General features: G+C 34.4%; 2 protein-coding genes and 1 pseudogene across 5 annotated transcripts in view; all 3 read right to left on the bottom strand.

The window, feature by feature from the left end:
* LOC145258161 (uncharacterized) overlaps positions 1-25,995 on the bottom strand; it is a 463,400-nt gene that overhangs the window by 149,870 nt on the left and 287,535 nt on the right. The window lies entirely within an intron of this gene.
* Positions 1,647-10,501, bottom strand: LOC145258160 (uncharacterized). The gene is made up of 2 exons (XM_080115960.1): positions 8,013-10,501; positions 1,647-7,784 (listed from the first exon to the last, which is right to left on the bottom strand). Exon 2 carries the CDS (start codon positions 4,412-4,414, stop codon positions 4,067-4,069), a length of 348 nt encoding a protein of 115 aa, XP_079972086.1. The 5' UTR covers positions 4,415-7,784; positions 8,013-10,501; the 3' UTR covers positions 1,647-4,066.
* Positions 18,491-18,627, bottom strand: LOC145258524 (U2 spliceosomal RNA; annotated as a pseudogene).

Genomic DNA, 25,995 nt, shown 5'->3' with positions numbered 1-25,995 from the left:
AACAACGACAAAAAATCCTTCTCAACTACTGATAGCCATGACAAATAACATGTTAACTGAGAGCTCATCGTTCAAACATTTTGGCTTAACATTAACAGGCAACATGAATCGGAATAAATACATTGCCAAGGCTGCTGCAATACGGCGCAATCATATTGACACACTGGTTCTCACCAGATCACCAAAGTCAAGCAATGTTGAGCCTGGCCAGTACCAGATGGGTGACCATTTGGGAAGGTGAAGTGTTGTATGTACCGTGAGGTAAAATACTAGGTTGAGAAACTGGCGTCGTCTATACTTCTCTCGAGGACGGACAGGCCTCTTTGAAGCTATGGTAGGCAACCCACCTAGTGATGGCGTCACAATAGAAAAAATACCCTTGATAGCCCTGATGAAGCATCAAGTATTCAGCTACGGACAAGATTTGAATTAAACTACAAACTTGTGTAGTGAGTCCAATCTCGGCTGTGGCCTCATGTTATGTTGCGCAAAGAAGGTGGGCTCCCTCTACCATGCTAGAAAATTGCTCACATCAGAGAGTATCCTATATCTTTACAAAGTCACACTACACCTATGCATAGAGTATTGTTGCTGCATCTGGGCTGGTGCATTTATTACTAGTCTCTCAGTCTTAGACAGGGTTCAAAAAAAGAGTCTCAAATCTAATAGTTCCCACACTATCGGCCAAGTTCCAACTTCTGTCCGATCACCAGAAGTGTAGCATTCCTGTGCCTATTTTACAAGTACTTTAATGGATTGTGTTTTGATGAACTTAAAGTACTTGTGCACTCTCGACGTACATACTCCCGACTAACCAAACAAGCAGCAAAATCCCACCCCATCACTGTTGAGGTCCCCGATGCCAGAAAGCCTTTTACTGTAATAACCTGGACTGCTAGACTTTGAAATTCCCTCCCTGCTTCCTGCTTCTGTGTACTAACCTGTAGAAGTTTAAATGTAATGCGAACAGACATCTTGCTGCTCAACTCCCCACAGTCTCCTGTTAGACACGATTTCAAAATAATAGCTCCTTATATTTCAAGTGGTAATATGCCTTGTTTAGGCTGGGAAAAAAGAGGAAAAATATGAAAATTAGGTAACTCTCAAATATCTTGTTGTAACATGCATCGCTTTTGAGGTCAGAAATTTCGGCAGCTGCTTTGTAATTCTGAAATCTCACCCTCAAAAAACAAACATTACAAGTCTGCCCTTTCTGACCTTCAGAGTTCCTTGCCGCCATTTTGTTCATATAACGAGCGATATTTGATATTCCAATGTTATTATTTTATCTGACCACATGTTTAGGTGAGAAGCTTTCTTCCCTGCGCACATGGTAGCCATTATTTATAGGTACTGCCGATGATAAAACACACGGGTGTTGAATCAGAAAAGATTATTAAAGAAAAAGTTAGATAATAGCATCTATATATTAATACCGTACTACCTACGTGTGTCATGGTTTCCAGATTATAAATTATTCGATCGGGAGATCCTATTTATTAAAAAGGAGGATAGACGGTGATAACATACTACGAACATTAAATTAGCATATATATATACTAATTTAATGTTCCTAGTAAGTTATCACCTTCTAGCCTCCCTTTTTAATAAATAGAATCTCCCAATAGAATAATTTATAATCTGGAAACCGCGAGACATGTACCAAAGTTAAAGGTAGTACAGTATTAGTATATAGATCATCGTCATCTAAAAAATTTTGATCACTGAAGATGAAATGTAAAAATGAAAAATAATTTTTTTTAAATAATGTCGCTTTTGGCCCATACGTGAAACTAAAATATACGTTTTTGGTCTTTTAGCTAGGGTCCAAGGGTAGTCTATTCTGTCTAAAGATGGTATATTGATATCGTGGGGGTTCTGTTTGCATCGGGCGTCCATACAATGGAGATTCCTATAAGGACATTGGAGATAAACAGTAATAACCAGATATATTCTGACGCTATACTTGGCTTTTTGGTCAAGATCGCGTTCTTTAAACACCAACTACAGGTGAAGATCAGATGTGATAGAAGAAGGCTGCATCGCGCGGCATTTGACAGAAGATGGATACATGTGGCAAGTCTGTGTGTATGAAGAGGAGCCAAATTTGAATACATGTTCCCCGCCTAGGTGTGGAACGCGCAGTTCTGTAAAGTAAAATTAAACAAGTAGTCTCTCAGCTAGCTGAGTGTGTGTTCCATCCCTCCCTGATTAGGAAGCCTCCAAGATCCCCATCCCCTCTTACCTGCAATTTTTGTTTTCACCCCTTCCTCTAAATTTTACCCATCTTGGAGAAAAAGAAATACAAACTAACCTCCATTCCTTACCCACAAAAATTTTCTTTTCTCCATTCACCCCCATCTAGAGGGCATCCCCACCTAGAGACTGACCCGCAGAAGCGAGTTTCCTTTTACAAACCTAGTGGAACGGGCAGTCTATCAACTAAACGGGGTTAGGAGGGTCCTACTAATCACCTTTGGTTTTTTCTTCCCCCGCCCTCGACAAAAATGAATTATTGTACCATTTTATTGTTATCTTTTTTGTTTTTACACGTCAATAAAAAATGTTTTAAAAATTGGGAGTTACTAGGACGTCCCCCAATATGAAAGGGTGAATGCGGTATTATGGTGAAAGAAGATACTAGCTGGGAGAAACTTTTGACTTTGTTTAGTTCTGGAGTGACAAGGATGACCAACGACCCCCAAAATCCCCCCTTTTGAGTTGGCCATGTGCCTAAGTTTTTTGTTCATCGTTGATTTTGACTGTATTTTTTAACATGAATAAAAGATTTAATATCTCAAAGTGTAGTATCTGTTCTTCAGATGCTGCACTTCTATTTCTTGTTCTCTTTCGGTGGAGGAGAAATCCTTCACGACTGAGACAATTTTTATTTTTGTACCTTTTCTCCACGTTAAAAAACGACCCTGGTGTCTAACTCTGTCCCGTGGGGAGGCATAGTAAATAGGTACATTAACCAGATTACTTTTATAAATATTTTTACAGTTTTAACAAAAGGGTTACAATAATATCGTGGGGTCTCCATTCATGCTGAACATACACAGTATGCTCAGTAGCAATATATTACATATGAAAGATGCCACTGTGGAATTTCCACAGGTCCTGCTAGTAATAATAATAATAGGTGAATAGATATTTAATAAAAGAAATGTAATTTTAAACATTTATAATCCTGTTCACTCGGTGTAGTTGAGATAAGGACTTCAGACCAATCACGATGCAACATGAGATGTCCTTGGGGGAGGAGAATGACTAATCCATTTTTTTTTTTTAATGGAAATCGCTCAAGACAAAGGTATAAAGCCACTTGATGTATAGTATTTTAAGGTCAAAAACTTGCCAACAATAAGTGTTAGATGGAATAGATTCTGACCCAGAAAACAGCAATTTTTCCCTCTTTGTCAGAAACATCGCTGATGGAATGTGAGGACTAAAGTACAAAATAAGGTAAGTGTTATGCGGCTGCTGGCTGCCGAAAGTAAACCCAATATCCACTTTCTGCTCTCTTTTATTACTGGTTTGAGGCGCGCGCGTGCGTGTGTGCGTGCGTGCGTGTGTGTGTGTTTATGGCAGAGGGTGAGAGCTTAATGTAATATTGTACATATCAGTTGATGTTGTTGTTTTAACCATTCCAGTCTGGTTAAGATTATTTATGGCAGCAACAAAAGGAGAAAACCTTTTTTTTTTTGTTTGTTTAAATCTTTTTTTACTTATGATTTCAGCCAAGTTCTTTTTTCTTTCTAATTTTAGCCACAACGTCTGCTAAAGAAATTAACAACTTTGAAACAAGATTAAATGATAATAAAACCAGCCTTTTATTTGACTTTTAGACTGGCTGACTACATCCTGTTGTTCAATCATCAGCACTAAATTGACTAGCAACATCCGGTAACTCAATAATAGAACAAAGTTGATTGGCCATGTACTGCAGCTTAGCAGCCAGAGCTAAATTGACTGACCATATCTGATGCTTCAGCAGTCAAAGACAAATTAACTGGACACATCTTGTAGCTTATTGGTTAAAACATAATTGACTCCATCTTGCTCCTCAGCAGTCAGAGCCAAATTGACTGGCTATATCTATAAGCCAGTGTGAAAATGACTGGTCACATCCTATTGCTAATGCCAAACTGGCTAGCCACATGCTGTATCCAGAGCCAAATTGGATAGCCACATCCTGTATCCAGAGCCGAATGTGATGGGTACATTCTGTATCTAGAGCCCAATGTGATGGGCACATTCTGTATCCAGAGCCCAATGTGATGGGCACATTCTGTATCCAGAGCCAAATTGGATAGCCACATCCTATATTCAGAGCTAAATTGGATAGCCACATTCTGTACCTAGAACCAAAATGGCCACATTCTGTATCCAGAGCCAAATTGGATGGCCACATATTGTATCCAGAGGTAAATTGGATGATTAGAGATTACACCAGCCAAAATGTGAGAATAACATCCAAGATGAAAACAGTAGTCTGAATTATTCAAATAATACAAATTATCTCATCTAAAAAATTTACAAAACAAAAAACATGTATTTCCATTCATTTAGCTTTCAACATATCTTTTTATTCCCATGTATGGCTTAGAATGTCATCTACAATATAAAGGACAGTTGTCTGTGTGTATGTTTGTATGGCCATCTAAAAGTAAAAACTGACAAAACAAATACACAACAGATGAATAATATCTAAAATTTATAGAAAACATATTCATTCTTTGACTTTTAATTGTCACAGATTTAATCGGGGGAGGGGACGGTTTTCCAGACAGCTTATGTACCAACTAAAGGGATGTAACTCTGATTTTTTAATCAAGGAGTTAATTCCCTTATGCCAACTCATTCCTCAAAGAATCTGTAAAAAAAGCGAGTTGTGTATGTGTATGTCCAGAGACAGAAATGGGCTGGGCAGTGAAGAGGAGTGGGGAGAGGGAGGGAAGGGGGAAACTGATGCAGGGGGGAAAGAGAGATGAATAGAAGAAAAAAAAAATTTTACATTTTTTTTTCGTCCCGAGCAATGCCGGGTAAACCTGCTAGTTCTATACAGTTTTAAATATAGTCAACTTAATTTCTTTCGAAAATATCTGTAAATCAAATATTTTCAAGCGTCCTTTTTCTCAGTGGTGCCATGAATGGGATGTAGTATAGAATGCCATGCCCTCTCCACTAACATCAAATAATTACACTCATGATACGAATGTTTAGATGCATTTAAAAGAAGTTGCTTTGCAATTATTTCTCAATTTAGAACTTCAATTGTTTTTATAACATATTTCTTTTTCTTCTTCATGTATAAAGTATGTGTTTACACAGACATCAATGATCATGGCTCATCAGTTCCTTCTGCATTCGGACCATTTCATCAAGATGTTCTTTTCAGTATAGTACCTATAGTAGGTTGCAATTACTTGCTATAGAGGCAGTATTCATACAGAGAGTGTAGTCTTAGTCATTGTACCTCAATCAGTATCAATTCCGGAAGAAATTATCAGGCTCCTCAGCAATTTATCCATCACCTGACTGCTGTGATTTATGTACCCTGATTGGGGGTTAAGTGGGTACTCAACCTTGCCCAAAGGTTTCCCACTGGTCAGCAGAGGGAAGAAGGCGCTCTACTGGTTCTGATGATGAAGTGTTTCCACTCCACCAGCTGATACAGCGCTTAGTATTCTCAAATGGTCACCCATCTGGTACTAGCCAGACTCATCGTTGCTTAACTACAGTGATCTGGTGAAAACCGGTGTGCCGTGCTTATGCAGTGTATTGTTAACTTGATTATGCCATCAATAATATCAAATCAGTAAAACAACAATAAAAAAAAAAACTTTTGTAAGAACACATTTTAAAAATATACTAGCATGGGTGCCCGGCGTTGCCCGGGTATTTGGAGGTGTATGTTGAGCAAAAAAAAAAAAAAAAAGCGGTCAATTTTTTTTAAACTTTGACCTCTATTATGACCCCTTAAAATTAATTGTTTTGGGCTCAAATCAAGTTATTAAGTTAGATCCATCTCCAAGGAACCTATATCTAAAATTTCAAGTGTTTAGACAAAAAATTGTCGGAGGAGTTTGGTAGAGTTCTCAAAGGTCAAATCGTTGAACTTTGACTCCTTAATCGCCAAATTTCTGGCCGAAAACCGATCACATAGATTTTCCCAAATCTCAGTACCCTGTATATCAAATTTCGAGCCTGTAGACTGAAAATTGACAGAGTTATTGCGTAGGGAAATGTACACACACAGACAGACACTTTCACTTTTATAGATATATAGATAGATTAACCAATTTAATTTTCTTTTGATATTAGGTTGGTGCAAAAAACAATATCGTTTTATCACATAAGTTACTTTTATATATGATAATTAAGTCATTGGTCTTAGTTCTAGTAGTGGTACCATCTGACGAAAGCCAGAGGAATAGTTGGTCGAAACGTTGTGGAACAACAACTACTATAAAGACGAGGATAAGAGCCCATAAATAAATAAATAAATAAATATATAAATTGCTTATCTCAAAAGGATTCCAATAATAAAAATAATAAAAAATTTGGTACGGACGCAACGATGGAAAACCAGATAAGAACAAAAAAACTTGGAGATATAAAACCAAAAAATCCAACCTTGATCGCTCTTTGGGGCCCATGATGCAGTCGATAGAGATGTTGAATTTCCAAGGTTCCAGGTGTGACTTGTCTGAAGATAGCGGTTTCTATTCAACCCAAAACCAGCCAGAAGATTAGTTGGCTAAAACGTGGTGAGACAACAACAACTATGGAAGGCAGTAATTACTGAGGATACAGTTAAGAGACTCAGCATTCATATCCCACCTGACAAAGGCCAGAGGAATAGTTTTTTTTTTTTTTTTTTTTTTTTTTTTTTACATAGGCGTCACCACTTATCAAGGCCGATAGGCCACTCAAGGATAAGGGTTAAAGAGTGTAGAGTAGTCAAAAGGACAATATAGTAATCAATAGTAATGGAAGTTCGGTAAATTTATTAACTTAAGTGGAACGGCTCATCAGAAACTTGTTCACGTTGGACTTGAAGACAATCATATTATAGACAGCTGGAAAGTAGGAAATAGTTGGCCGAAACGTTGAACCAGAAGATGAGAATAATAGTCCACAAATAAATAAATATATAAATTACTTATCTCAAAAAGATTCCAATAATCAAAATAATATGCTGTAGACTGTTCTATTTTAATATTCATTTTTATGATTTTGGCTGGAGCTGAAAGAATCAACTGGAATCTGCTAATCAACCACATCTTCGGCAATAAATTGTAATCACCCTTCAGAGAATTGCTGCTTGCTGACAGTGATTTATATACTTAGGCACCAACTTTGAATTATTTTTGGTATGAACACATATTTGTTTTTTCACTCTTGGAATGTCCAGGAACAAAGGGCCAACCTCATACAGTAAGAAATGTTTTAATTAGCTTGGCTCACTGTTGCTGTAGACGCTGGTTTACTGTTTCATTTCTTGTTCCACAAAAGTCGACATTCACTATGTTTTGGGGTTTTGTCTATTTTAGCTTTGATATAATTCATTGTGATTGCGATTTGCTAATTTTAGTTTTGATATTATTTATTGTGATTTGTCCATCTTAGCTTTGATATTATTCATTGTGATTGCGATTTGTCTATTTTAGCTTTGATGTAATTTATTGTGATTTACCTATTTTAGCTTTGATGTAGTTCGTTGTGATCGCATTTTGTCTATTTTAGCTTTGATATAATTCGTTGTGATTTTGATTTGTCTATTTTAGCTTTGATATAATTCATTGTGATTGCGATTTGCTAATTTTAGTTTTGATATTATTTATTGTGATTTGGCCATTTTAGCTTTGATATAATTCATTGTGATTGCGATTTGTCTGTTTTAGTTTTGATATTATTTATTGTGATTTGTCCATTTTAGCTTTGATATTATTTATTGTGATTGCGATTTGTCTATTTTAGCTTTGATGTAATTTATTGTGATTTACCTATTTTAGCTTTGATATAGTTCGTTTTGATCGCATTTTGTCTATTTTTGCTTTGTTCGTTGTGATCGTGTTTTGTTTATTTTAGTTTTCATATAATTTGTTGTGATTGCGATTTGTCTTGTTTAGTTTTCATATAATTTGTTGTGATTCGATTTGTCTTGTTTAGTTTTCATATAATTTGTTGTGATTGCAATTTGTCTTGTTTAGTTTTCATATCATTTGTTGTGATTGTGATTTGTCCATTTTAGTTTTCATATAATTCATTGTGATCGTGTTTTTTCTATTTTAGCTTTGATATAATTCGCTGTGATAGCGTTGATCTGTGCAACTATTAACAGAAATAATTATTATTAGAGGCACTTGTTTATAGAAACTGTGGAATTGCAGCACCTGCAAATTATTTCTGCTCAATATCTATAAATCTATAAAGGTGAGAATGTGTACGTTTGTGAGGACACTTCACAACCTATATACTCAACGAATTTTTCATCTACACGTTTGAAATTTGGTATATAAGGTATACAAACATGCGGAAAACTTTTTCATCGGTTTTCATCCAGAAAAAGGGCTGCTAAGGAGGGGGGCAGAGTTTTAAAATTGGTACTTGAAGGGACCATCAAATTTTTATCTGTTTGTCAATTGTTTCAAGAAGTTTGAAAAGACACTTCTTAAAAATCATGGCAAGCTGGTCTAATGGTTATCGTACTTAACTAACTGTCTTTAGATTTTGGTTTCGATCTCAACTCGAGTATTTTATTTTTACTTACAAGAAGTGAACGGTTTAGAAAAAAAAACATGTAATACTTGCATGCGCATGTCTCAGTTTCTTTCCGTTTTTTTACTTCATTTTTTTTTTTTTTTTTAGGAATTTGATGTTACATTTAACACCAGGCAACACCGGGTACACCTTCTAGTATATCTATAAAAGTAAAAATAATACACACGTCTTTTCTTTAACTCTTTCTTTTTATTTACATTATACATTCCTTAATTTTCATGTCGGTAGCCATCCTCTACAGTTATGTAAAAATTACAAAAAAAAAACAAAAAAAAAAACAAAAAAACGGCCTTGCAGGAAACTGTGAGGTTCATAGTTACAACTACTTAGAGTTTTGTTTGTGTAAATGCTCAAGCTAAGCACTTGCACAAAGGTCAGCGGAGAACTGTTGCTCTCTTTAGTGATGACTCTTAGATTCTGGATATGCTGGTGGAATGTAGTGTTTTCTTTGAACTCTCTGTGTGCAGCGCGTATATCGTTTTTTTTTTTTTTTGAATGCGATACAATAGCAGTGTCAGAAATCGCCATTAAAAATGTGTGATAAAAACTTGAATAATTAGACTTACTATCTTTCGAAGCTTATAACTACTTGCAAAATATAATTTAAACCCTAATTTTTTTTCAATAAAAGGAGCAAAGACCAAATTTTAAAATAACAACAGGTTTAATAGCAAAATATGCAATATTTGTTTTTTTAAATCGGTTTTCTTTAAAAAAGATTCCAAGAAAATCAACGAATTTTAACTTACTTCGAATATAATAAATATATATAAATTCCAAAAAATCACTTACCTATAAAAAATACTAATCAATGGGTACTTCCATTCTTCATTGTTAAGAATTTATCCATATTTATATTTTATATTCCATGTACTTTTTAAATAAAATAATTTTTTAAGCAAGGATTAAAAAATACTGCAATATCAGATGGCCACAACTGGAAGAAAGGGGAGACAAATGTCTCCCTTTCTTCTAGTTGAGAACTTCGGTGGTCTAAAAGCGCCAGAATTAATCTTCCCTTTCTATTTCTGACATTTGTTTGCTGTAAACAAAAGTTAGTCATATGGGCCACCATACTTGAAAAATGATCACATTTCACTTATCAGTTTTTTTCCATTTAAACAAATTCCACTCGACCAATTTTCTATTTTTTTTTAAATTCTCTTAAAGAAATACATGAGTTTTTGATTTAATATATTTTATTTCTTCTTTATGGAGTGATTTTTTATTTTTAAATCTAAAAAAAAAAAAAAACATTGAATGAAGCAGAAAAAATTGTTGTAGGTATTCAATCTTTTCAGGACAAAAGTTTAAAAATGTGAGGTTTCACTTAAAAAAAAAATCAACGTATTAAAAAAAAATGTTTTAAACTTTTGACTTTACAGGTAAATTTGCACAAAACTATTCTTTTTTTGTTGTTTGTTTTAAATTAGATTATTTTATTTATTGATCTTTTATCTTCAATTTGTAATATATAAACCTGAGGTGAGAAAATTAATTATTTTCATTTTAATAGACATTTCAAAATGGCGGGGGGGGGGTCTAGAATATTATATTCGGTTTATTGGAAAGAGCATCAAATTTCATATTAAACCTTCAAATACTGTAAAAATTGAACCAATAGAAAAATTTTGATAGATTTTTAAATTGAAAAAATTGAAAAAAATTTAACTCATAAAATTCAATTCATTTCATTATGTAGAAAAAAATGGCTGTAAACACTGTTTTTTTTTTTTAATAAAAAATAATATTTCTATTATTTTTCAAAAAACTTTAATAGTTTATTTTGGAAATATATTCCAAAGAAATTAAACAAAGCATTTTAAAAAGAGAAATTACGAGTTTTGTATATTTTATTTGCAGTTTTATGTTAAGGGCGTCAAAAATTCCAAAAGAATTCTGACACACCTAGCGATACAAAGTGTAGAATTCAAGGCCATATCCTGCTAAAAATGTTCACTTTCCTTTCCCACCTCACAAAAAAAAAAAAAAAAAAAAAAAAATTTAAGAATGTATATAAAAAATTAAACGCCAAGAATAAGTTTCCCAAGACGATTATATTTAGTCGCGAATTACTGAAAAATGTCCTATTTTATTTTCCATTCTTTTGACTTTGGCTTGAGCTGAGGGCGTCAACCAGAATCGCTAAACGACAGCATCTCTCGAGGATCGATGCCTGCCGCTGGTGGTTTATACACTTAAGAGACCGTCTTTGCATTACTTTCAGTATGCACACATATTTTGACTCTCTCTTGAGGTGTCCAGCCACAGAGGGTCTGCCATATATTATAGGAAATGTTTTTGGTTAGCTTTGCCCAGTTAACTACTTGAAATTTAAAATAAGAAATAGTCTTCATTTTATTTCTCTTCGTCTATTTGTCTGTTCGTTCCACTTTTTATCAGAAACTACTGGGCCGATCTGGTTGAAATTTTGTATGGACCTTTGTTATGATAATATGCAATGAACTAAGTATTTTAGTATCGTCTAATGCACAGTTAGAGACTAATAGGGATTAGACAACACATTTACTCTAAAAGTTCACTCGGAAACTACTGGGACAATCTGGCTGAAATTTTGTACGGATCTTTGTTATGATAAAGTGAGGCAAAGTAAGTATTATCGTATCCGTTAAATGCACAGTTAAGAATTGATAGGGATTAGTATTTAATGCAAAAATGAGCACAAATTTAACCATATTCAACCATCAATTTTGCATAAAGCATTCATTCTAAGTCAACAGTTTATAACTTTTCCTCCATTTTTAACGAGTTCAAATTTCTACTTCAGTCATAACTTTGTTGTAAGCTGACTACAATCTGATTGTCTTCAAGTCCAACGTAAACAAGTTCTTGATGAGCCGTCCCCCTAAGTAATCCAATTTACAAAATTCCCACTACTTATGTTTACAACGCTATAATCATAATTACTAGTGTATACCCATTAACCCTTATCCTCAAGTGGCCTCCGGGCCTTGATAAGTGGTGATTCCTATTGAAAATAAAACATGTAATAAAAATAAAAAGCATTTATCCATATGGATATAAATATCAACATTTTGATAATTTACATACAAATGAATGTGCTGCTACTACTACTACTACTACTACTACTACTACTACTACTACTAATTATAATAATAAAAATATGGAATTATTTTTGTGTCTGTATCAAAAGTGAAAGAAATTCCTTCCTTTCCTTTTCATTATCATCAGTAATTATTAAGATTAAGCCTCCCCTTTCTTTGTTCATAAAAAATAAAATGTTCATACCTGATTATTGAAGCGAGCTGGACGCACATGTTTTTCTCCTTTATTGTACAGACGTGGCACAGCTAGGCACATTTCTTTAATGTTATAAGTTCTATCCCTTGCACTAGACAATTATAATTTAACTCAATCATGTTATCCCCCTTTTATTATAGAACTCTTCAATGACGTCATTTAAATTAGTGCTTCTCTAGAATTACACTTATTAAAAACAGCAAAAATAGAGAAAAATCTTTATGATGCACGTACTCGTCATGGAACGAAGATGTCATATTCTAAAACTCACGTAAATTGATCAAGTATTTTTTTTTTACTAAGAAAATCAAATTTTATAACGAAGCGAAGTGTAGGATTTTTGATCGACCATGTTGAATAAATAAGATGGAGGCAACTCAATTCGAACTATCAAGATCAAAATCAGCCTTATAATGAATACATTCAGTATAAAAATCGCAAATTTTTATTTTCTTATTTAAAAATAAACTACTTGATCAATTTACATGAGTTTTGGAATATGATATCGTTGTTCCATGACACGTATATACATCTTAAAGATATATATGTGTGTGTGTGCAAAGATCTAACTCATTTGCATATTCTTTTAAACATTCATTTTAATTCCCTGTTAGCTTTTTCAGTTTTCTTATGGGATGATCATCTTTAACTATATTCTACATGATTTATACTTGCATAAAAACGTATAGTAAACACAGATCTCTTTCTATATATATATATATTTATGTATGCTATATATATTTGTTAAAAAAAAATTTTGCTTACCAAACTCTTGTCAGTTTTTAGTTTACAAACATGAAAATTAATATATAGGGTATTCTAACGCATGTGAAACTTTATATTTGGGTTTTAGCCAGGGAAAATCAGTGCAAAAGTGTGAAAATTAAAAAAATGGAATTTGCAGGTGAAGGTCGAACGACTGAATTATGAATATGCATGTGTAACATAATAGCTATTGGTTCATGTTTTAATTTTTAGCCTTTTTTTTTTTTTTTTACATAGGCGTCACTACTTATCAAGGCCGATAGGCCACTCAAGGATAAGGGTTAAAGAGTGTAGAGTACTCAAAAAGACAATATAGTAATCGATAGTAATGGAAGTTCGGTAAATTTGTTAACTTAAGTGGAACGGCTCATCAGAAACTTGTTCACGTTGGACTTGAAGACAACCATATTATAGACAGCTGGAAAGCAGGAAAACGGAAGACAATTCCACAGGCGTGCAGTTCTAAGAAAGAAGCTTTGATCATGGAATCTATGTTTAGGTTTAGGCACAGATAAAGAGTGGGGAAAATTATTGATAATGTTTTCAGCTAGTCTAGTGTTTCTTGTGAAAGTTTGGCGAGGGAGGACCATAGATTGAAGCTCAGCTGAACACTTTCCATGAAAATAACGATAAAGCAGAGACAAACTCGCAACATCTCTTCTGTGAGATAGAGGTTGCAGCGAAGAGAAAAGGACATCTCCCACCAGGCCACGGAGTCTATTTTGAACCCTATCAAGGCAAGACAAGTCTTTTCTAGCAGCTCCTGCCCATATGTGGCAACAGTATTCCATCCTTGGACATATCTGGCTCTTATATAGATAGAGAATTGCATCAACAGTGAGATATCTACTGGATCGATAGAAGGATCCGACCATTTTTCCAGCGGCCTTGGCAACAGATTTGATAAACGTATTCCATTTAAGATTGCCTTGCAGCAAACACGTCTTCATAGGTCAGGCATTAACGTCAAAGAAAAAGTAAATCATAAACGTTTTGGTTTCAATTCTCAGTGGTTGCCCACAAGTCATTTTTTTTATTACTGTATACTGGGTCCAATATAATATAATAATAAATATGAAATCTGCATTGATCAAAATATCATATTTAAGCGTATTTTATGACCGGGCGGCCTGCTAATATGTGTGTGTATGTGTGTGTGTGTGTGTGTGTGTGTGTGTGTGTGTTAATTGGCATTTTCTGCATGATGCTACAAACAAAATGTTTTCACAAGAAACATATGGTGGCAAGAGATAATAGAAAGCGTTTAATACAACCAATGTTACGTCAATAGGAAACAATTTTAGCAGTTTTCCTTCAAGTCTTACATTTTCTTTTAGTAAGCATTTAATCCAAAATTCAAAGAAAACCAGAAAAAAAAAAAAAATAAATAAAATAAAAAAAATAAAAATAAAAAACATAAATTCTAATGCTACTAATCCAACTAACCTGCACTCTGACCCACAACCATGTTCGTACCAAGTGGGAATATATCGTTGATAATCGGTCTGGCAGTAGTTTTCTTGCTGTTGGGCTGACATATGGCTCTGTTCAATGGTAGGAGATCCATTCTCCCAGGCTTAACCTTCTCTCTAAGAAGGGGTTAGTTTATTGTTATACGGGGGCTGCTCGGGAATTTTTATAAATCAGAATGCAATTTACCTAATTCATTGTTTTTTTTTTTTCAAAACCCCACCCCACCTATGCCTAGCCTCTTGCAGAGGACTTAAATAAATATACAATCACGTAACATGAAACCATTTCTAGACTGTTACTTCACCACTGTTGTATTACTGTGCTTGTTTAACAAGTACTTCCACAGAATGTGCTCCGAATGAACTTCGTACACTTGTGCTGCCAGGGTTCGTACAGATTTTTAATGTTCATTTTCAAGGACTTTTCAAGGATTTTCAAAGTTTTTCAAGGCCTTCTCCAGACAAAATTCAAGTTTTCAAAATAAAATTTGGGGTTTGTTTTACAATTCACAGCGATTCCAAAAAAGTGATCAAAACTCAAATATACAACAAATAAATGTTATCATAGCCAATAAAAGTGACTTTGCAACCTACCTGCATCATTTGTTTGTGTTTTTAAAAGTAATTTTAAATGCTTTTTATTGCATTTCAAATATAAACTCTCTTTGCAGCTTTTAATTTCCAACCAAGATAGTCACCATCTTGTCCATTTTTTTTTTGTCCGGGCCAGACTAATAAAAATTTTTTTTTTTTTGGAGGGTAGGGGAGAATTCGCCATTAGAGAGTCCCGTCCGCGCAAGGAAAGTATTTTTTATGGGGGGGGGGGTTATTTATGGTGGTCGCCACTAATTCCCCCCCACCTCCTAAAAAAAAAAAAATTAAAAATGAGAGCAAAAATGGACAGATTTCAATCTTTATCATGAAACTACCTGAGGTAGTTTTGTGATAAAGGAACGTAAGTCTTGTATCCACACCTACTATGCAATTTCAGAACAATGTATTTCGATTTTATTTTCAATATTTTAAAAATATTTTGATCTTATTTTTGTTAATACTTAAAAAATAATTTAATAGTATTTATTTCAATTTTATTTTTAATATTCAACACAAATTTTTACTGGACATAAACAATACAATTTTTAAGGCCTTTTCAAGAAATTTTGAAGACATTGTCCATATTTTCAGGAATTTTTCAAGGAAATAATAGAAATAAAGCTTTTTTCAAGGCAAAAGTCAAAATTCAAGGACTTTTCAAATAGTACGAACCCTGACTTTAAACCAACATATGCATAACCCATTCGACTGGAAGCGAAGTCCCACCTCTATAGTCTAGAGATCTTTAGATACTAGAAGATTTTTCTACTTTAATACTTCTTTACTTGGACTACTTACTTTTTAGAATTCCTTTTTGCTCCCTGTTTCCTTAATAGTATCAACCTTAGTATAAATAGTATTAAATGTAATGTGAACAATTATCTTGCTGTCCAAATCTGGCCACTATCACAGTAGATCCTTATGCTTCAGTGACAATTGGTCTCGTTTGGGGTAAACAAAAGTGAAAAAAAAAAAAAAGAAAATTAATAAAGACAATATAAGATTGTTTAATAGGCATTGTTCATAGGTAGGTACAAGGTAATTTAGAAAAGAGCGACAGCTTGTTAATTGTTACCGATTTAATGGATTTTGGTTTGTTTTATGGCGTATCAGCAGCTTTGTGAGTTGTTGCACTGATAAAAATGTTTCCGGTGCACTTAAGCTGCAGTGAGAGATAAGGAATAAATTGTTAAGACAGGATGTGCACATTTGCAGAAGATATCTTTTTTAATGTTGTAGATGGCAAAAATAACGTACTGAGATTTTTCATTCAAGTCGATGACGTGTTCTTTCTTCTTTGTAAATTAGTTGAGAATGTGGTTTTGTGTTATTGTTGGGTTGTTATGGCACCACTGCTGTTATAGGTAAATTTTATACTGAAACCATACCTAAGTTTAATTATATACAGGTAAACCTAATGCGAACTAGTACTACCAGATCAGGCCATCTGAAGATATTTACTTCCCGACCAAAAATGTAGAAAACATGGATGTAATTGTTTCTTTTCTTTTTCTTTCATTTAGCAAAACTCAATCATGTTCTGCAAAGTCAAAAACAATCAAACAACATCAATAAACATTTGAAGATATTAGGAACTTCGAGCATAAAACCTTTTTCCATTTTCATTTAGCAAAACTCAATCATGTTCTGCAAAGTCAAAAACGAAAATAACCAAATAATATCAATAAACATTTGACGATATTAAGAACTTAAAGCATAAAACCTTTTTTCCAAAAATAACTAGATTCGCTATTAAATAACCCAAAAATGGTTGATGTGTTGTTAAACAAAAACAACCAACGAACCTAACGGGAACAATTTGCAGCTAATGCGATACATTTTTAATACCATACTTCATAATTGGAACATATATTCTGAATTGGTATATTGTGTAAACAAAAAGTCTATAATGACTATGACTGGGAGTACCATTCTGAGTGAGAGTGAACCTGGGAGTAGTGTTAGTAGTAATAACTAAAGAGTAACATCATCATCATCATCATCATTAGGGTTAGGACAACAGCATATTCTTTTCATTGTTTTGACTCTCGAGTGTGTATCCGTTGATATCTTATAGGCTTTTATATAGAGTGATGTGGTTCTCGATTGATTAACTGTGTCTAAATGTGTCGGATATATACTCGAGAGTCAAAACAATGAAAGGAATATGCTGTTGTCATAGCCCTAATCATCATCATCATCTTTGGTTTGTTGAACGGTTTTTAGAAACTGACTTCCAAATGAACTAATCTCTAATCAGGATTTAGCAGAGATAGCAACATCATTTCAGCTGATATAGAAGAAAAGGTCTGATATTTTATATATTCTTCTTTTTTCTTTACTTGAAGGGAAGGATCACTGCTTATCTGCTGCACAGAGACCACTCTCAGATAAAAGTTAAATGTTAGGTTAATAGTGAGACAAAAGGGTCAGTAATGGTGGAATTTTGGTAGGGGTAAATTATTTAAGAGGATACTTCAACAAGAACTTATTCACATTAGATTTGAAAATGACCATACTATAGTCAGCCGAGAAGCAGCCCCATAGTAGTGTGTTCCACAGACGAACAATTCAAGGAAAGAAACTTTGCTCATGGAATTTACGTTTTGTTTTAGCTACAGATAGAGAGTGAGGGAAGTTGTTGACAGTTCTTGTAACTAGATGAGTATTTGTTGTGAATGATTTATGGAGACGGAGGGAATCACAGATCGGAACTCAGTCGAGTACCTACCATAAAAGTAATGATAGAGCAGAGACAAAATTGGAACGTCTATTCTGCAAGAAAGAGGAAGTAAGGAGGCGAAAAGGTTCTCTTTCACTAGATTTCGAAGACAGTTTTGTACCCTGTCAAGACAGAAAAGGCTACTCTTAGATTTTTCATTACATTTTTGTTATTTAACAATCCTTTCCCTTCTGAACTGACCATGCTACCTCAATTGTTCAACATTTGCTAACCCAAGAACTCAACATATTGTTTATTTTCAACTAGCTGAAGTACCCGGCATTGCCAGGTTGTATTTGATATATATAAATATTCTGTCCTCATACATAATTATCTTATTGATTAATGGAAACATTAATTCATAATGGCTACTTTTTCCACATCATCCGTGAGGTAGGAGCAGTAGGTGCATTTTATTTTATAGTGGTGTTGCCGGTAGCACTAAATCTCTTTTCTAGTTTTATTTTTAGTCTTTCTTTCAAAATATGATAAAAGAATATATTAATACGATAGTGCTTTTGATTTGGCTTGCCGTAAAATATGTTTAAATATATTTAAAATCATTCAGATATTTGCATTTATTAATACAATGAGGCCGATAGCCATTAGTCGCGTGATCTTGTGTAATGCATGAATGTAGGATTGATATGAAATTCTTAAAAATAAACTAAAATGACCGAAAAATGGGCTGAAATGACTTAAATAAATAAAAAGTAAATGACTTAGAATGACTTTAATGAACTTAAGGATGAATTGAATGACCTTAAGAATGACTTGAATGCTTAAAGAATAACTGGAATCCTTCAAAAACAACTTGAATGATCTGGAGAATGACTTGAATGGCTTTGAGACTGACTGGTTGTAAAGTGGGTGATCATTTTACATTAAATTAATACAGAAAAGTGATCCCCCACTTTATATCACAAAGTTACAAACATAAGTACAGCATGAAGTAAGAACAGATACTACACTTTGATTTTGGCCAAAAGGCCAAGAAAAGAGTATTTATTTGCTCCCCCACCGAGCAAATTAGACACAAGGCCGATTTTTAATGTGAGGAGTGAAGGGGAAATAGGGACCAACACCCCGGGGAGTAGGGGAGCTGGATAGTGACAATTGGTATGAAGGATTGCCCCTACATTGACCAAGGTCTTATATGTGGGGCTGCCCCCACATATGATCTTTGCTTGCAGTATCTGCCAGAACACTTTGATCTTGGCCAAAAGGCCAAGAAAAACTTAAAAAGCTAAGAACAGCATCTATTAACAACAGACCTTTGATCTTAACCAAAAAGTCCAAGCACAAAAGTGTTACGGACCGACCGACCAACGGAGTGACTTATAGAGTCGATTGCACGCGACTAAGAATATAATATGATGGCAAAAGTTAAAAAAAAAATAACTTAGTGCCATCAGCTAGAATCAAAACCAAAACATTTCACGTCGCAGCCGCGTACTCTACCGATATTGGTATCGAGACAAAGATAATAAAGTGTAACTTAACTTGAAATAATGAATTTTGTGTGATCACGCACAGAAAGAAGTATAAACATGTCGGCTAGTTGAAAAGAACATTTCATATTTTCAACATGTCGATATATGTCTGCATGCTTTACTTATCCATCCAAACAAAGATTTTACTCGTTATAAACCATATAATATGATTACTATTTCCTGTTAATTTCAGTGTCATGTGACCAATAGTTTAATAGTTTACACATACACATACATCTACTGTTTTATTTACATAGATGTGATCAAAACCAATGAAGTCATTCTGCACATATCTCACTGAAATTGGGGCCTTGCCACTGGATAAAGTTTTATGTCAAACTTAAAACAGTTGGGAAGAAATTAAGTACTTAATGAGGTTAGAAAAGTAGGGTAGGCTGAAAAGAGGTTGAGAAATGTAGAATTTGGATTCGTGTGCAATTATGTCCAATCCAGGTTAAAGTCGTGCCTAGGATTTTTATCGCTTCTGCACCTATTACTACTATATTTACTGAGTAGCCTGTTCCGTCTGCCTGCTTCCCACCTGACTACAGCTTGGATGACTTCAAGTCCAACGTTAACAAATTCCTAATGAACTGCCCTCTTAAGTAAACACTTCATTAAATCTCCACACTAACGTACTGTACTTGCAATAACCCTTATCCTTGAGTGGCTTCCGGGCCTTGATAAGTGGTGACCACCGTGTAAAAAAAAAAAAAAAAGAAAACAAAAGTAGCCTAAGTCGCTACCTGCAGAATAGGAAGTAAAAATAAACAATTATACAATTAGAATTTGAAAAAAAAAATATGTTATTAATGGCAAACTGCAATATTATCAAAGGTGATAGTGAACAGCATCGGTGCATGCAATCAATCTATATAATTGGCTGTGAACTCGGGTTGCCAATTTCATAGTCTGTTTAACTATTATGTCCCTCACCCCGCTGTACCATTGGAGAGTTGCCCAAAACAACATTTTAATTATAAGTTCGTTGGAATTAATATGTTAAAACATTAATCAACCTCAAATTATCACAAAAAAAAGTGTTTGTAGATATTCTCGCACGAGGTCTATCAATCTCAAGTGACAAAATCCCAAGAAAGTGTGTGTGTGTGTGTGTGTGTGTGTGTGTGTGTATACAGCAGGGTTATTTAGCGTTGTTTGTGCATCATATATATATCTATAAAAGTGAAATTGTGTGTCTGTGTGTATACATTTCCCTACCAAACTACTCAGTCAATTTTCAGTCTACAGACTCGAAATTTGACATAAGGGGTATTGAAATTGGGAAAAATCTTTTTAATCGGTTTTCGGCCAGACATTTGGCTGTCAAGGGGTCAAAGTTCAACGATTTGACCTTTGAAAACTCTACCAAACTTCTCCACCAATTTTGGATCTAAACACTTGAAATTTTAGATGTAGGTTACTTGGACATGGATCAAACTTTTTAATTTGATTTGAGCCCAAAGCAATAAATGTTAAGGGGTTAAAATTGGGGTCAAAGTTAAAAATAAATTTGACCTCTGCAGTCTCTACGAAATTACTCAGCCAATTTTTGGTCTAAACATTTGAAATTTTACATAAATGGCATTCAGACATGCAGCAAGCTTTTTAATCAGTTTTTGAGCGAAAATTTGGCTGCCAAGAGGTCAAAGTTAAAAGAGTTGATCTTTGCAGACTCTATCAAACTCCTCTGCAAACTTTGGGTCCAAACACTTGAAATTTTAGATGTAGGTTACCTGGATATGAGTCAAACTTTTTTAATATATATGCATATGCACATAAAGTTATGAACAGTACATAGGGCCCAAGCAAAGCCGAGCTGACCTCCTAGTATATATAAAATGTGAAATAGTATTTAATTAAAAAGCATAGCAGAGAAAATACAAACAACTGGCTGTACCTACCTGGTGTTGCCCTGGCTGTAGTAAAGTGCTTTTACTTCTGAAAATTTTTATTCGTTTGCACATTTTTCAAACTAATATAACAAAATTAAATTTTACTTCAGAGAGAGAACTCGTATAATATTCTTCAATTAAAAACATGAGTTATTCCTTTTGACGATTTTTATTTTTCAGTTATTAGTTAAAACTGTTTCATATTGTTATATATTGGGGCTCTGCACTGGTAAGTATAGATTTAATTAACTAGTATGAATTTTTGGCAAAGGTTACATTGGTACATGTCAGGATAACCTGGCAGCAAACAGAAATATACCCAACTGCAGGTGATATGAGTTGTAATGTAATATGAGAGATATAAACAGGAAAATAAACCAGAAGCGAATGAAAAATATTACATTAATAACCCTGTTTAAATGTTAAAACAATCCATTGGTTATGACACGGCTCCAATATCCACTGCTCCATGACAATGTCATTCATGTTTTTTTTTCTAGTTAAACCAATTTCAATTAGATGCACATGCGTGGTTGCCGAAGTCTGTAAAAAGGGCACAATTTTTTCTGACCCTTGCTGAATTTGTTGTTTTCAATAACGAAAATAAGGAAACACGTTATCACACATTTATAAATAATGACCCCTCCCCCCCAGAAAAACGAAAAATAAAAATGGGGATTATATTTTTTGTGTTGTTAAGTAGTTTTGAATGGTTTTTAGTGGGTTAAAATGTAATTGTATTTATGTAGCGGTAAGCGAGGACAATAATGTTAAGTTGTCGAAGCGTCCGTTAAATACCATGAAATAGGAGAATGTCATGTATCAGCCAATCATAAAAGCAAGAACATATCTGGGGAGCCCTTATTATTTTTTGTTTCGAGGAATGGAAGGTGAATGCTATGTCTATGAATTTATGGATCAGTTATAAAAGGTGGGGTCTCAATATAAGTACCCTGTGTGTAAAATTATGCATTATAGGTGGGGTACGGTGAGAGGACTTAGTGATTAGAAGGAAAATTGGGATGCACTTTGTCTGTAGGTGATTGCGATGATGATGCCACTCTTAAGATTAAATCCAAGGTTTTAATATAATGAATTAATGTGTCTAAAATGTTGTTCAATAGTTACATAAGATATTGACTAATAGTGTAGACATAATAAATTTGTATGTGGCATCTGTTGTTGTAAAACTACGGTACTTTGGTCCAGAGAGGAAAACCTACAACATTTTTATTATATATAGAGATACATATTTATTTACATTAATTCAGGAATTAATTAAAATTGTTATCATAACATAGTTGACAACTTAGATATAATGACATGTAAAAACATCAGGTGATTATCTGAGTGACATATACTAATGACATCATTTAGAAGAGGAGATGGTATTTTTGAGATATGTGGAAATTAGTTGAGTCAGTCGGAGTTGAGAGAGGGACAGAGACGGTCTTCAGATCGTGATGGCTCCGAGTAGAGGGGGTTAGAAATGGTGATAGTCAGAATCAGCATTGCAACTTTCCAAAAGAGGGGAAAAAACACTCTGGAATAAAACTTTGCCGAAAATAAAACCAGAGGCTATGTCATTTCTTGGAGAGAATTTCCATTGCAGCTTCCCATAAACATGAACCAAAAATGGACTCACTGGCCAGATGTTGAAACTCCAAATAAGTGTTATTCGTCCTTTGTGTCGTAAAGGTTTTTATGTATATTATTGTCTGTCATGAAGTGTAATTAAATGTACATACACACATAACGAACTCTAGATTAGATGATCACATGTATATACACACGTCATGTAGATGACTGTGACACGTATAGACACTCTCATACAATCTAACTAAAAGACAAAGGTATATATGTTATATAGAACCCCACCATACAACAATGCTAATTCAGTATTAAAACTAAAAAAAAAAGTCATTTTTGATACAGTAACTTCTGAAATGCTGATGCTGTGATCTTGTGAAAATGAGAAACTTTAATATGAAGGTAAAATATAGCCATGAACTCTTGACAATGAACGCTTGAAAACAATTATTGAACAAAATCCATGTCAAAGTGTAAGAGAAACGTCTACGGCACTTGATGTCAGTATTTCAATGTGGTCTGATCGTCTGAAGTGAACTGATTAGACGAAAACACTCAATGAATGAGTTCCACATGAACTAAATGAATGTTTGTTTCTGAAATCCGCCATCTTGAAAAAACAAGGGTAAATAACTATGGCACTAGATGTTGAGTAATGCAATGTGGTCTGATCGTCTGAAACGAATTGATTAGACAAAAACGCTCGATGAATGAGTTCCACATGAACTAAATGAATAAATATCTGTTTCTGGACCGGTCATTATTTTTCGAACAACCTAATAGATATAACGTTTCTATCCCCCAGGAAGTAAATAAAGGGTTCCGTTCGAAATTTCATTCAATCAAACAGATTGTTTTTTGATGAGGATGGATAACTTTTTTTGGGGGGGGGGATTACTCAAATTACTGTTCTCATCCACAAGGACCAATGGGACGACAATGGATAAAAGCATTGATCTTCTGAAGATTAAATCCTCAATGCACACGATACTAAGAATACAATTATGAATTATTTAAGACTTCTACCCATGCATGGCTGATAGAACGAGAACAAGTTATGTGTGTGGATTGAAATAAAGAGTTCAATTTGAAATTTTATACAGATTCCAGAGTTCAATTGTGCTTGACCATCTAAAGCAAATTAGTGCAATGAAAAAGCTACATAAATGAGTTCCACATAAACTAAATGAATGTTTGTTTCTGAAATCTGCCATCTTGAAGAAACAAGGGCAGATAAAAAACTAATTCAAACTTGCGAGATCAGCCTTTTAATGCCTACAATTTCTTATTAATAGCTTACAATTGCTTAAAACTGATTTTCCTTATAAGAATAAAACATCTGATAAATTTACATGATTTTTGGAATATGATTTTTTTTATTCTGCTGCAGGTATGTACGCGATAAAGATTTATTTTTGTTTTTTAATATACAGGTGGAACGATAAAATTGTTGCACTAGAAAAGATGACGTGATTCCATTTCCGTTTGATGCAAACCGGTTTTCATTTTGTGTTGCAGACCATCTACTAGTTGGCCAGTTGTGTACAAATCCCAAGAGCAATAGAAGCCTTCTATCATGTCTGAAAGTGACACAATGTTCAACGAGCAAGATCAGAGATGCGTCACTGTACAACTCATGGTGTCTAACGATCCAAGTTATGACAACAGGACCATTGCCAGCACCCACAAAATGCATCAATGGATTGCCACAAATAACAGGGATGTGCCCAGGATGATGAAAACAAAGTTTTTAACCACAGTTATGGTCTTTAATGTGGTTTCAAGTGATGGCCACATCATGCCACCTCACATCTTCGAAGTCGGCTTGAAAGTCAATACCAAAGTGTACCTGGATGTGCTGAAGAGTGTGGTGATCCCCTGGTGCAATCAGGTGACTGCTGGCAGACTATGGATGTGACTGCATAATTTGGCACCAGCCCACAAGTCCAAAGAGACCTAGGCTTGGCTTCAGAAGGAGTGCTATGAGTTTATATCCTTCTCTTACTGCCCCCTCCTCTCCCGACCTGAACCTGCTGAACTTCTTTATTTGGTCATACGTAGAGAACATCACCAACATGACCTCCTACAACACCAAAACCAGCCTGATTGCTGTCATTTGCCGAGTATTTGCTGAGCTCCCGCTGGCGCTTGTGGAAAAGGCATGTCCCCAGTTCTGAACTCGTACCGAGACAATGATTGAGGCTGAAGGCGGCTGCATTAAATAGATGTCAGCTCTACTAGTATAATCAAGTAATCTGAATTAATTTTTTCAATAAAAGTTTTAAAATAAAGCTGTAGTGTTGTTTTCTTTAGGGCGACAACTTTATCGTTTCATCCTGTATGTGGAATTCTGGATAAGAAATTAAAAGGCACTTTATGATGAACGGCAAGGTTGTTGCAGTTGCCCTAATGAAACATTTAGTTCCATGATATGAAAGAGGCAGCATCAGATTCAAAGATGACTTTTCCAATATTTTATATGTGACAAAAAACAAAAACAACAAAAAACAAAACAAAAACAAGATCAAATTACAAATTGAATTTCTGTTTCTGTTAATCTGTAGCTCAGCCTCCCAAGAGGAAGGGGTAGGATGAAGTGAGGTGAGGGGGGGTGTAAAAAAGTAATCAACTTGTGTCACATGACACTCGTCAAGATACTTGCATAACAACATTGACTTCAAATTTAAATGCAGACAATAGAAATGTTTTTCAAATAATAAAAAATAATATGGCGTAAGAGGTGTGGATTCGTTTTACACAGACACCAATCTGAAATATCACAGACACCGGACGGATCGTTTGTTCGAAGAAAAAAAAAATGTTGATACAATAATAAAACTACAATTACCAGTGACCCGTTGGGTCACAATCATTATTTATTCTACCAAGTTTTTTTGTTTTTTTTTTTAACTTTAATTCATCTCAGTCTAGGTAACTGCCATTGAGATGTTAGGATTGGTTGGTTGCTTTTGTTTTACGGCATATCAACCCTTTTCAGGTTATTTAATGCCAAATCTAGTGATTTTGAAGAACAATTTTTTTAATAGAATATATTTTTTTTTTTTTTTTCAAGTCGGTTTCTATTTAATCCATTGTTGGGACCCTAACAAGTACTACCACTCCGGGTCAGAGTGGATCTGGGGGCAATGGCAATTAAAGGGTGGCCCCCACATTCCCCAAAGCCCGCAAGCTGGAGCCTCACCATTGGATATAGATTAAGGTCATATTCAGGACCGAGATGTAAGGAGCTACTGTTAATTAGGGGGTTATACCCACAAAGGCATCTTAAGTGGGGAGTTGTGCAGCAAGATTTTTGTTAACATTACATTTATAGAGACAATAAGTGCATAGTTTGATGTCAATGTGGAAACTGTACACACAATTATTTGCAA

Source organism: Euprymna scolopes, chromosome 33 (assembly GCF_053919585.1).
Source record: "Euprymna scolopes isolate OS-2025 chromosome 33, ASM5391958v1, whole genome shotgun sequence".
In the NCBI taxonomy this organism is placed as follows: Eukaryota; Metazoa; Mollusca; class Cephalopoda; order Sepiida; family Sepiolidae; genus Euprymna; species Euprymna scolopes.
This window is presented reverse-complemented; position numbering and strand designations above follow the sequence as displayed.

What these genes read in the sequence shown, in the direction of transcription:
- LOC145258160 (XM_080115960.1), bottom strand. Translation starts at nt 4,414, where the DNA reads ATGTGGCCATCCAATTTGGCTCTGGATACAGAATGTGGCCATTTTGGT.